Source organism: Leptopilina heterotoma, unplaced genomic scaffold, assembly GCF_015476425.1.
Source record: "Leptopilina heterotoma isolate Lh14 unplaced genomic scaffold, ASM1547642v1 Lhet_55, whole genome shotgun sequence".
Taxonomy (NCBI): Eukaryota; Metazoa; Arthropoda; class Insecta; order Hymenoptera; family Figitidae; genus Leptopilina; species Leptopilina heterotoma.
In genome coordinates, this window is record NW_025111119.1 from 564271 (window position 1) to 578238 (window position 13968).

Genomic DNA, 13968 nt, shown 5'->3' on the forward strand with positions numbered 1-13968 from the left:
GAAGATTAAAAACCGGTTAAACTTTTTTTCAAAAATATTCTGACTTGTCTCTAATTGAAATTTTTTGTCATTTTTATATTTTTGCACAATTGAGATTAATTTCTTTTGAGAATTATTCATAGCAAGCCATAGTTTTTTTTAAAATTAGATTTAAATGATGATAATAAATATTTATTATTTAATTTATTAAAATAAATATTAATTTAATTAATATTTATTACTAATTCAAATTTTTTAAAATTCTGTTTTAAATTTTGTCTCTGTTTTGTTTCAAGATATTTAACCCCTTAACTGTTTGAAACTCCGAAAACCATGAGTAACAAGTTTCTAGAAAAATGGTGAACTTTTAAAAATTTTAGGTTTCCATTTTTGTTTAAAAAATTTTGAAAATTCGTCCGCCATATTTAATTTTTGAAAAGTAGCAATATATTCGTAACCAGCGATTCCGATAACCCACGAGTAACAAGTTTCAAGCAAAGTTACGTAAATTTTAAAAATTTGTTCGCCATATTGGATCCGCCATTTTGAATTTATGAAAACTGATGTCTTATTTGAAATCAGCGATCCTGAAAAAAACCTGAGTTACAAGTTTCAGGCAAAATTATGTAAATTTTAAAAATTCGTTCGCCATATTGGATCCGCCATTTTGAATTTTTGAAAACTGATGTCTTAGTTGAAATCAGCAACTACGAAAACCTGAGAAAAGTTCTGAGAAAAGTCCGAAATGAAAAAGATCTTCGCCATTCGCAATCAAAGGGGTTAAGCTGTAAATCTTTTGTAATTGTAAATTATCAATGAATTTAGCAAATATAACCGCCCGTCGCTTTGCTAACAATATTTTGAAAAAAATTGACAATATCCCATTGTGAACATATCGGTTTCCCGTAGCCTTTACCCAGGGAATATGGTGATTCTGAATTTGTATTTAAATAATAACGACCAGTTCGATTTGATGTTTGATTAATTGATCCCATAATATCGTCATACGATGTGCAGACATTATACTTGAAGGCACTATAATCGTCACACTGAAGTGAATAAAATGGATGCGATGGATTTGCAATTGATTCGGCGTAATACATATAGGATCTTGAATGTGAACACGCCGCTGTATAAAGTAAATCCTCACTTTCACAGCCTGGCTGAAACATTCCTCCATTTGGATAGAAATCATAATCGCCAACTGTCTCCGGAAGACCTAAAATTCCAGCGTCCGTGTGAATTACTTCGACGAAATCTGCGTCACCAGTGGAAATTCTTTCTGACGGTTCAACGAAACGAAAGAGAGGCATTGCCGGATCGAGTCCTGTTGAAGAAGATGAATATAATTTTTAATTGTTCGAATTTAAGGTTAATTCCTCAAATTAGAATTGAACGTGTTCAAAATTAATTTCTTAGATTTGCTGCAAGAATGCTTAATATTCCTTTTGATTGTCATACGCATGATGATTCTTTTGACGATAATACCACAAAAGCAGCATTACGTAACATTATATTTAATAGAAACTGATATTTTTCACACACAATGAAGTATCAACCTAGATTTAAGTAAAATAAATGTATTGTTCATATTAGTTTCAGGAGTACTCTTGTACGAAAGGGCATGTCCCGTTATGTTTCTTAAATAAATAAATAATATAGAATAATTACTTTAACATACCAATAAGGTATTTTACTCTTCTTTTAACATTCTTTCCAGCAATTCCCATTATATGTGCACCAAGCGAATGTCCAACAAGTGTTGTTGTACCTTCATCCATTCCATTGTCCTCTAAAAATGATAGCATTTTACCAACGTGAACTCCAATTAGTGGCACTAATAACCTTGCCAATAAATATGAATCTTTCGATGCAGGACTCCAATCAATGACGATTACGTTTGAATCGGATTTATTCAGAAACGCTGAAAAGAATTTTGTAATAAATTTTTTGTAGATAGGTACGAAATAATTTTTGATCAGCATATGCTGCAGGTATTGCAATAAATTAAAATAAAATTTAAAAAAAATACCATCTCGTATCAAGGTGCATGACGGTCCATCGCCAGAAGTTAAATAACCGTGCGTAATTAATTTAGTTGCTCGTCTCGTATTAAAATGACTTTTATTCAAACTATCACTATTATTGAATTTCAAAATTTCATAATCGCCCAATATTTCCAATGTGTATAAACGAAATGACACTATTGTATTTAAATCAATATTTGTTCTATTATTCTTATTTATTGTAATTTCTTTCGGTACTTTAATACTCTCATTTGTAAATGTGAGCTTCGTAGGAACTTTATCCTTTTTATCATCTTCAAAATACACTAGTGATCTAGTGAGTTTTTCAATTTCATTAAATATGTAATCTTTTACAAGTTGAGTGTGATTTTGTAAAACATCGTTAATTTCATTTATCCATTCAATTGTTACTGAAAAGAAACAATATATTTCAATTTTATTTTTATTCTTTCCACAAATTTTAATTTATTATTTTAATTTGTTTCCTTAGTAATAAAACGAATTTCAAGCAAAGTAGTACTTACTGGCTTGCACAAGAGGAATTAATAAAATTACGACCATTAATTCTTTCATTGATATTAATTTTTTAAAGTCTATAAATTTAAAAATTCGTAATTATTAATAACATCTACTATCGTTTTACAAAAAAAAATTTTGAATTTTTTCGCCGAACTAAAAATGTAAAAAGAAATAATTATAATAAATCGGTATTTTTTTCTAATTTGTTTTATACATAAAAAATGTTGCAACATGGAAAAATTTAATATAATCTATTTAAACGTCATAAAAGACTAATTTTTTTTTAAATAATGCATCAAATAAATAAAAATGACTCACATCGAGCATAAATTAAAATTTACTTCATTCCTTCACTATTACTAAATACACAATAAACAAAATCTTATCTATAACTGGAAATGCCAATAAGGTAAATACAGTATTAGTTTCTCATTTTTATTATATTTATTTTCATTATTATAAAAACAGGAAATACAAACAGGTAAAGAAGAATATAATTATTATTTTTTTATTAATATAATTATCAGTAAATTGTAAGGGATTAAAGAATAATTCTATAGAATTAAAAAAAGTAGAAAAAAAATTTAAAATAAAAATATTACGTGAATTAATAACATTGACCCTGGTGAAATATCGTTTTTATACAAAAATAATGTAGACATTATTTTTCACTAAAAAAAATTTTTTTTGATAAAATTTTGATAATTACAGAAAAGATATATGAATTAACTAGAGAGATTTTTACTAGAAACAAATTTTTAGTATTTAACAAATGGTTTTAAGAATTCTTAATAATTTTTTTATTTGGGTTTTTAAAAAATACATATAAACAGTTAAGAAAAGAATTATTATTCCGCTAAGAGTTTGTAAGCTGTGGTCATTGTATCTTGACACAATTTACCACATCTGTCAGGTTTAAATGAATTACCTTCTCCAATTAATTCTAAATCTACTCTACCAATAAAACCCTCCAGTGATGTTAAATCATATGCACCTTCGGCAATAAGTTCAACAGTCCATGTTGCATATGGACTTAACACGCAATTACCATTACCAAATTCTTCATGTAAAGGTGGCGAAAAACTAGAAATTTGATTTCTTTCCTTAGGATATTTAAAATCTAAATTAACTGGTTTGGTTTCAATGAGAAAATTTTTGTTATTAAATTTATAAGTAGAGTCCCCGTGATGTGTTAAATTTACTCTAAAGGTACTTAAAACTCTGAACAAATTATCTTGAATTGACGTATTCACTGAAGTGAAAACAATTCCAATCTTGTTGAATTTTAAAGAGTCAATCGAACCAACGGATCCTTTGGAAATTATTGTCGTCTTATGACCTCTTAAAATATTAGCAATTACTTGATTACTATTTTCTTTTTTCCAAACAAAGAAAGCTTTTCCATCTGTACTACAGCTGCCTCTATATTGATCTGCTTTGTTATTCTCCACTAATTTTCTTTTCTCTTTTTCCACAGTAAAATATTTCAGAAAATTATCAATATTCGCCTTTATTTCTTCTGTAATTTGATTCACATCCTTGTCTACGAAAGAATATGGCCATCCTGTTTCATTTAAATACTCTCCTCCTTTTGGAAAAGAATATTGCTTAAAAGCATAAATCCATTCGTTGTACATGTCTTTTAATTTATTTTGATGAAATACTTTTTTCAATTGAGCTACTGAGGCTGCAAATTTATGGTCTTTGCTTAATATCCTACTCTCTTCAGGCAAATGCAACGCTGTTACAAACGTCGAATCAGATATTTGATTTCTTTGTTGTGATATCTCTTTGTGAATGTCTGTTATAACTTGAAAGGTATTGGAGAGTTTTTGAAGAGTCCAGTCTATATCATCAGTTGTGTGAAACAGTTTTAATGTATCCTTCACTTTTCTTTGTACTTCTTCTAAAGTGCTAAAAACTTTCCAGTTAGCAACTATAATTTCACTTCTATCCATATTATTCATGTTATGTTTGACTTGATTTATATCGGTAAATATTTTATCAATCATAGGTTGAGTTGTACTGTATATACCTTCTTCGATAGTGTACAAATTTTTCAAATTTTTCGCATTAGCTTTTAATGTATTGTCAATTTCATTAACTTTTGTTACATCTGTCATAATGTTTACCATAGTAGCAGATCCAGGTGACAAAACTTCATTACTCACTTTTATGAATTTTAATACGTTTAATTGAATTTTGCAATCATTAAAAGTTATTATATCTTTGTTTTTAATTGCCTGTTGAATATCATTCTTAATAGATATTTCTTCATCTTGAAAATCTGAATCGAATTTATATGATTTGTAACTTGTTAACACTGGTTCTGTTTTTGGTTCTTTGAAAATATTGATGAACTTTTCTTTCATTTTTATAACATTTTCTATTCCGGTATTTGACATGTTCTTCACCATATTTGATATATGATTGTTAAAGAATGATTCTCGTTCACTAGGTTCGATACCTTCTAGAAATTTGTCTGAGACACTTGATACTACCTGACCTAATTTACCAATCTCTGTTACTTGGTCCGCGATATTAGTGTCGGTTTTAAATGATTCAGCAACTGATAATGCTGATGTGCCTACAGCAGCTGCCACTCCGAGTGCTGGATTTAAAACTGATACTACTCCGCAACTGATTTTCAAAATCCCAAATATACCTTTTAACAGCATTGTAGATTGTAACTCTTCACGCTTTTCTATTAATTCATTCTCTTTCTTGGTTGTTGATTTAATTAATTCTGTAATCTCCATTAACAGTGTATCTATTTTTGTATCTAATGTATTCTGTAAGTCATTCATTGAAACTTGTAGTTCATTCTTTATCAAATCTCTGGCCCTTTTTATATGATTATCTATGCTATTTATTCTATTGTTAAGTTCTATTACTATGCTGTACACATCCTCAATTTTTGATAATAGTCCTTTTGGTACTATCCCATTAGAGTTGTAACTATCAGCAATATTTGTTAGTACGGTATACCCTTTTGGTTCCTGGATCACTGTAATTCTTTCTGGAAAGAGAAATAAATCTTTAGATTTATCATTGTTGTTTTAATAACATTTTAATATTACTTTAATACTAGTATTAAAACTTTCAGTTACGAAGATAAATTAAAAGAATATTTACCCTGTATGAGCCAGTGCAAGTTTCTCAAAATATCCTTATAAGTCCTATCATTTTCTTCAGCATAATTTGCATTCTTTATATACTCTTGAAATCTTCTAAACAAATGAACATATGATGATGTAAGACAGTCACGATCTGCCAAGAAAAAATATTGTGATTCCAATCCTGTAAATTCGTCAACTAAACTTTTTGCATCATACAGCTTAGTTATTTCCTGTCGACCATTTAATGAGTCATAAAAAGAATGCACTAATATATTACCGTTAATTTTATTGAATCTAGATCTGATGTAAAATTTATACTCATTTATTGTTTGTGGGAAGTTTTGTATAATGATTGTTGTCTTGGGTAATTGACGCATTTTTAAACTCTTTCCAGTAAGTCCGTCTGTACCTCTTGATCCCGATTCATTAGTAAGTCCTAAAGGTATAAGTAATTCTAATGGTTTATATTTACCAAATATATTTTTCTGTTGACATGTAATTGTTCCTGATTTTCCATTTTGTCCTCCAAATCCTCCAATTCCCCTAACTCCATCAAAACCATCTAAACCAGTATAGTTATTGATTACAACATAACTGTTACCATCACTTTTCGATAAATCGAAGAGAAGAATATTTCCTGCCAAACCCCCTAATCCCTTAGCGCCACCATTTCCTCCTCTTCCACCACTTGTTCCACTATGTCCTTCTACAGTATAGTATTTTCGTGAAAATCCTGTCATCAATCCTCCTGGCACATTGTCAATTTTTGACACCTTAAATCCCGTTACATTTCCTGCCTCACAGTCAAATGCTTTTTTATCCATTAAACTTACACCCGCTCTACCGTTCGTACCATTGCCACCTTCTTGTCCTTTTCCTCCTCGCCCACCATTTGCTAAAATTATTAAATTATGTCCTTTGATCATTTCTTTTGCAACACCATAGAAACTTCCGGCAGATCCTCCCGGTAATCCTGCATTTCCATCTTCTCCATGTTTATTTCCGGATTCATTACCATTCTCTGCTGATTTCTTAAAATCGTCGGCATCTATTCCATCTAAATTAATTTCTCGATTATCTTTTACTTCCCAAATCGGAGCAATTATTGCTAACTGTATCTGCCTGCCTTTCAAATTAATATCTTCGTCGATAATAACTTTCTCTTCAGCAAATATCTCTATAAATTGTGTTTGGGAACCACAGTAATTAATGTTTATTTTACTGGTATGAACGACGTTTCCAGTCACTTGTTGTTTGTAGTATTTATTTATTGGAATACATTTAGTCTAGAAAAAAATTAAATCTATAAGCTAAAATATTTGACATTAAAATTATTATTCTCAGAGAAGATGAGAGGAAGTAAAGAAAAGTGGAAGCATGCATGAGAGACTTTTGAGTTTGTCAATGGTAGTATATCTTAATTGCCTCAATTAAAAGTTAATCAATGATTAAAGCCAATTTAACGGCTCATGATTGATTGATTAAGGATTTAATCATTGATTAATTTTTAATCAAGCAGATCTTTAAGTTGTAATTACTTCAGGTTATGAGAGAAGAACCTTTAATCAACCTTAAACTACAAAAATCTAAACAGTATAAATAAATGTAGAAAATATACTTACGGATATAGCATTATTTTCATTTGTTGATACTTAAGAAAGCAGAAAATATAAAAAGTCTATTATTATTTAAAAAAAATTAAATGTATTAAATAGTTCCTAAAAGTATATGCTAATTGGGATATGCTATGTAAAGTTGAGTCTCCAATGTGAGAGAAGGTGCACATCGATGTTCATAGCTATAGATATACCACATCATACTTTAGTATACCTATAGCTATGAACATCGATGCATTGGAGACTCAACTTAAAGAGAGAAAAAAATGAATAAAAGAACATTGAGGGGAGTATTTAATGATACTTTGACTAAATTTCAGCAATTTAGTCTACAAATTTTACATATTTGAAGTAATTAACAAATATCATATACAAATCTAAATATTTAGAGTATTATTCAACTCAACTTACCACTATTTCCTGTCTGTCTTTCACAATAAGTATTGACGTATATTGACAGAAGGACCAAAATTGCAATACTTAATGATATTGGAGTTGCCATTATTTCTAATGTCCTTGTACAGCTTAGTGGACGACTTTTTGACAATTCGTTAGTAACTTTTCATTAATTCTTATTTAGAGAGTAAATTTTTTATTTACAATTGCAAAATAAAAAATTCATTACTTATAAATGTACAGTTAATTTAAATTAAATATTAATTTATAAGTAATAATAATAATAATAATTTTCTTACCAAAAGTGTAGTGTAGAATTTTTCAATGTTGAATAGTAAGAGAAAATCATATTATCGTGCCCCGCTTTTATACCATTGAACTATCGTATAATATTAAAAAAAAATAAAAACATAAAATTTAAAAAAAAATTTTTACCTTGAGTGGTAGATATCGTAAACTTTACAATATTGACATTATGTAAGTTAATTCTCAATATTTTACAAATTATATTATAATTTTTATAATTATAATTTATAATTTTAAGGGGACCCGCACCTGAATTTAAACTATATCAAAACATAATTTAAAACACTGTAACTTTTGATAAAATTGAAATTTCATTAAACCCGAACCCTTAAATGTAAAAGAGAATATAAGAAACTCAATGAAACAAGAACCATAAGCAATTTTTGTAAATAATTAGTAAAAAATATCAAAAACATGTTAATATATTTTAATCATCGATACAGTTTAAACTGATAATTCTTTTACTAATTTTCTGTCTCTCTGTTGAAATGTTTTATTTACTTATTTATTTAAAAAAATATATTCTTAATTTTTATAAATTCATTTCTAATTTAAATCAAATTTTAAAAGCATTTAAAAAAATTTAGTTGGAAGAAAGAATTAAAACGCAAAAAAGAAGATTATGAAATAAGTACATTTGTAAATCATAAATACTATTAATGTTGAACAATGATAAAAAAATGGACGAATAAATTAATGAATATACTACATATTTATTATTTCAAAAACTTTTTTCAAAACTTGTTCTTTTAAAACACACGTGTACATTTTAGTTTATTGCTTTCTTAAATTGTTGTAGATTATATAATGTTCATGAAAAAAATATTAGTTTTATAAAAAAAGAAGATTATAATTCTGTTTTTTTTAAAGAAAATATTATTTCTGATTAAGAAAAAATGTTAATTAAAAAGATTAAAAAAAACTTAAAGAAAATCAAAATACCAATATTGCTGTATAATTTTTTTATTTAAACCTATTTAACATAATTCTTAACAAGTACAAGTTATTTCATAATATTTCATTCTCTTATTTGGATAATCAACCTACATAGACATTCTACATATAATGTTCCATAGGTTTTAAAAAATAAGTTGTTAACAGTTGATAAAAGAATTATTATTCCGCTAAGAGTTTGTAAGCTGTGGTCATTGTATCTTGACACAATTTACCACATCTGTCAGGTTTGAATGAATTAGCTTCTCCAATTAATTCTAAATCTACTCTACCAATAAAACCCTCCAGTAATGTTAAATCATATGCACCTTCGGGAATAAGTTCAACAGTCCATGTTGCATATGGACTTAACACGCAATCACCATTACCAAATTCTTCATGTAAAGGTGGCGAAAAACTAGAAATTTGATTTCTTTCCTTAGGATATTTAAAATCTAAATTAATTGGTTTGGTTTCAATGATAAAATATTTGTTATTAAATTTATAAGTAGAGTCCCCGTGATGTGTTAAATTCACTCTAAACGTACTTAAAACGGTAAACAATTTATTTTGAACTGCATTATCCATTGAGGTAAAAACAATTCCAATCTTGTTGAATTTTAAAGAGTCAATCGAACCAGCGGATCCTTTTGAAACTATTGTCGTCTTATGACCTCTTAAAATATTAGCAATTACTTGATTACTATTTTCTTTTTTCCAAACAAAGAAAGCTTTTCCATCTGTACTACAGCTGCCTCTATATTGATCTGCTTTGATGTTCTCCACTAATTTTCTTTTCTCTTTTTCCACAGTAAAATATTTCAGAAAATTATCAATATTCGCCTTTATTTCTTCTGTAATTTGATTCACATCCTTGTCTACGAAAGAATATGGCCATCCAGTTTCTTGTAAAAATTCTCCTCCTTTTGGAAAAGAATACTGCTTAAAGGCATAAATCCATTCCTTGTACATGTCTTTTAATTTATTTTGATGAAAGACTTTTTTCAATTGAGCCACTGACGCTGAAAATTTATGATCTTTGCTCAATATTCTACTCTGTTTAGGTAAATGCATAACTCCTACGAACTTTGATTCTGATATTCGATCATAATTTTGTGTTATCACTATGTGAATGTTGGTTATAACTTGAAAGGTTTTGGAGAGTTTTTGAAGAGTCCAGTTTATATCATCAGTTGTGTTAAATCGTTGAAATGTTTCGTTCAATTTTCTTTGTACTTCTTCTATAGTGCTAAGAACTTTCCAATTAGCAACTACAATTTCACTTCTATCCATTTTATTCATGTTATGTTTGACTTGATTTATATCGGTAAATATTTTCTCAATCATAGGTTGTGTTTTACTGTATATACCTTCTTCGGTATTGTACAATTTTTTCAAATTATCCGCATTTGATTTTAATGTTTTGTCAATTTCATTAACTTTTGTTACATCTGTCATAATGTTTACCATAGTAGCAGATCCAGTTGACAAAACTTCATTACTTACTTTTATGAATTTTAATACGTTTAATTGAATTTTGCAATCATTTAACTTTATCATATCATTATTTCTATTTGCCTGTCGAATATTATTGTTAATAGATATTTCTTCATCTTGAAAATCTGAATCGAATTTATATGATTTGTAACTTGTTAACATTGGTTCAAATTGTTCGGTTTGAAACACTTGTTCGGTTTTTTCTCCTTTGAAAATATTGATGAGTTTATCTTTCATTTTTCTAACATTTTCTTTTCCGGTATTTGACATGTTCTTCACCATATTCGATATATGATTGTTAAAGACTGTTTCTCGTTGTTTCGGTTCAATACCTTCTAGAAATTTGTCTGAGGCACTTGTTACTACCTGACCTATTTTACCAATTTCTGTAACTTGTGCCGTGATATTAGTGTCTGTGATAAATGATTCAGCAACTGATAATGCTGATGTGCCTGCAGCAGCTGCTACTCCGAGTGCTGGATTTAAAACTGATACTACTCCGCAAGTGATTTTCAAAATCCCAAATATACCTTTTAACAGCATTGTAGTTTGTAACTCTTGACGCTTTTCTATTAATTCATTCTCTTTCTTGATTGTTGATTTAATTAATTCTGTAATCTCCTTTAACAGTGTATCTATTTTTGTATCTAATGTATTCTGTAAGTCTTTCATGGAAACTTGTAGCTCATTCTTTATCAAATCTTTGGCCCTATTTGTAAGATTGTCTATGCTATTTATTCTATCATTAAGTGCTTCTACTTTATAGTACACATCCTCAATTTCTGATAATACTTCTTTTGGTACTATTCCATTAGAGTTGTAGCTATCAGCAATATTTGTTAGTACGGTATACCCTTTTGGTTCCTGGATCACTGCAATTCTTTCTGGAAAGAGAAATAAATCTTTAGGTGTTTAGCATATTGTAGAATCTTTTAAGTTCATTGTAGATTGTAATCGTACAAATTTTGTATAATAATATTTAGTTAAAATTACACTTTAATAACGCTATAGTAAAAGATAAAATAAAAGAATATTTACCCTGTATAAGCCATTGCAAAGTTCTTAGAATATCCTTATAAGCCCTATCATTTTCTTTAGCATAATTTGCATTATTTAAATAATCTTGAAATCTTCCAGACAAATGAACGTATGATGATGTAAGATAGTCTCGATCTTCCAAGAGAAAATATTGTGATTCTAATCCTGTAAATTCGTCAACTAAACTTTTAGCATCATAGAGCTTAGTAATTTCCTGTCGACTGTTTAATGAATCATAAAAAGAATGCACTGGTTTATTACTGTCAATTTTATTCAATCTAGATCTGATGTAAAGTTTATACTCATTTATAGTTTGTGGGAAGTTTTGTATAATGATTGTTGTCTTGGGCAATTGACGCATTCTTAAACTTTCTCCAGTAAGTCCTTCTGCACCCCTTGGTCCCGATTCTTTAGTAAGTCCCAAAGGTGTGAGTGTTGTTGTATATGAACTAAATGCACTAACCTTGTCACATTTAATATCTACTGATTCTCCATTTTGGCCTCCAAATCCTCCAATTCCCCTAACTCCATCAGAACCATTTAAACCATTAAACTCATTGATTACAACATAACTGTAACCATCACTTTTCGATAAATCGAAGAGAAGAACATTTCCTGCATAGCCTCCTAATCCCTTAACGCCACCATTTCCTCCTCTTCCACCACTTGATCCAGTCTGTCCCTCTACAGTATATTGTCGTTGTATATGTCCTGCCAGATGTATCAATTTTACATTACCATTTTTTGACACTTTAAATCCCTTTACCTTTTCTGTATCACAGTCAAATGCATTTTTATCCCTTAAACCGACACCAGCTCTGCCATTAGCACCATGGCCACCCATTTGTCCTTTTCCTCCTAGGCCACCTTTTGCAAAAATAATTAAACGATTTTCATTTATAATTTCTTTTGTAACACCATAGAAACTTCCGGCAGATCCTCCCGGTAAGCCTGCATTTCCATCTTCTCCATGTTTATTTCCGGAGTCATTACCATCAGCTGCTGGTTTTTTAAAATCCACGGCATCTATTCCATCTAAATTAATTTCTCGATTATCATTTACTTCCCAAATAGGAGCAATTATTGCTAACTGTATCTGCCTGCCTTTCAAAATAATATCTTTGTCGATAATAACTTTTTCTTCAGCAAATATCTCTATAAACTGTGTTTGGGAACCACAGTAATTAATGTTTACTTTACTGGTATGAACAATGATCCCCTTCATTTGTTGTTTGTAGTATTTATCTATTGGAATACATTGAATCTAGAAAAAAAGATAGTGATTCTTCTATTAGCGACTAGATTATCTATTAATTTAACTAAATTCGTTTGAATTTTGTATTTCGGATTTTGAAAATTTTTTTTTTTTTTGAATTAGTGTTTATTTTTTGTAAATAAAATTGTTCGTAGTAAAAGTTTAACATTAATAAAGATTATCTTACCAAAACTTGGTTATTGTCATCTAAATGTCTTGCGGAATTGGAAGTTATTGAAAATAATAGAAAAAACAGAAAATGTCGAAAATCCATAGTTAGCAGAAAGTTAATTCCTCTAACTTTTTTTGAATAAGTTGATGTTATAACAGGATAAAGTATTCTAACGGAGAAAACTTATATACTCTTTATTTTGAAAAGCTGTAAAGAAATGAATATATAGAATTAATAGTTTAATTTAAATATTAAAGAAATTTTGCTATTCTGTTTGAATTACAATTAAAAAAAAGATTAATAACTTACATTACAATTTTTTATTTGTTATGTTAATAAAAAAGTTTAGTGACAATTTGTCCAATAAATTTTTAACAGTATTTAATCAGGATGACTTAATACTGTAATGACACTTTTTCTTTTAAACACTTGTTTTCCATTAGTAAATTTAACACATTATGTACTTAAATATTTCTAAAGAGTTCTATGTCAGAAGTACAAATAAATCACTTTAAGAACTGATTTTTGTTTAAATAGACTACAAAATAATTATCAATGGAAATATTTAATTGAATGAATGTGATGAAGGTATTTTCTTATTGACGTCTTTCGATTTGACATTTAATCCGACAGGTGTTTTTGAAAGCTGTTTTAATGACTTCAATAATTTTTGATGGTATATACACAGACCTCTGGAATTACAGATACAAAAACTGACAATCCCGAAGATCCAGCTAATGATAATGATATTTTATTTCATCTGTATTTTGTCACGTCAACGTAACGAATAATAATAATTAATAATAATAATGCTAATGACAATAATAATAAATTTAATAAAAACAAATAATGATTATTATTTACATATTGTTGATTGTAATTGTTTGAACTAATAGTTTAGTTCTATAATAACAAATTGTAACTTTTTATGTTCGTAATTAATTAGATAAGCTAACTTTTTGGTGAATTCAATAAAATACCAATATTGCAGTGAAAGTTTTTTATTTTTTTTTGTAAACATAATTCCTAACAAGTACAAATTATTTCATAATATTTCATTCTCTTATTTAAATAATCAAACTACATGGATATTCTACATACAATGTTCCTT

General features: G+C 28.3%; 3 protein-coding genes across 4 annotated transcripts; all 3 read right to left on the minus strand.

Moving 5' to 3' along the window:
* Positions 1-299: 299 nt before the first annotated feature.
* LOC122508656 (pancreatic triacylglycerol lipase-like) lies at positions 300-2582 on the minus strand. The gene is made up of 4 exons (XM_043622132.1): positions 2531-2582; positions 2012-2416; positions 1661-1903; positions 300-1306 (listed from the first exon to the last, which is right to left on the minus strand). Exons 1-4 carry the CDS (start codon positions 2577-2579, stop codon positions 801-803), a joined length of 1203 nt encoding a protein of 400 aa, XP_043478067.1. The 5' UTR covers positions 2580-2582; the 3' UTR covers positions 300-800.
* A 465-nt stretch (positions 2583-3047) lies between these two features.
* Positions 3048-8113, minus strand: LOC122508651. Of its 2 annotated transcripts, none has more exons than XM_043622122.1 (5): positions 7956-8113; positions 7672-7796; positions 7267-7295; positions 5661-6930; positions 3048-5544 (listed from the first exon to the last, which is right to left on the minus strand). In XM_043622122.1, the coding sequence occupies exons 1-5, from the start codon at positions 8003-8005 to the stop codon at positions 3374-3376; spliced, it is 3645 nt and encodes a 1214-aa protein (XP_043478057.1). In that variant the 5' UTR covers positions 8006-8113; the 3' UTR covers positions 3048-3373. The 2 variants fall into 2 exon arrangements, with proteins under 2 accessions (XP_043478057.1, XP_043478058.1); XM_043622123.1 differs by having other exon boundaries at positions 7672-7831; positions 7956-8059.
* A 796-nt stretch (positions 8114-8909) lies between these two features.
* LOC122508652 lies at positions 8910-13269 on the minus strand. Its single transcript, XM_043622124.1, has 4 exons — positions 13167-13269; positions 12873-13064; positions 11431-12694; positions 8910-11276 (listed from the first exon to the last, which is right to left on the minus strand). Exons 2-4 carry the CDS (start codon positions 12957-12959, stop codon positions 9079-9081), a joined length of 3549 nt encoding a protein of 1182 aa, XP_043478059.1. The 5' UTR covers positions 12960-13064; positions 13167-13269; the 3' UTR covers positions 8910-9078.
* Between the last annotated feature and the right edge of the window lie 699 nt (positions 13270-13968).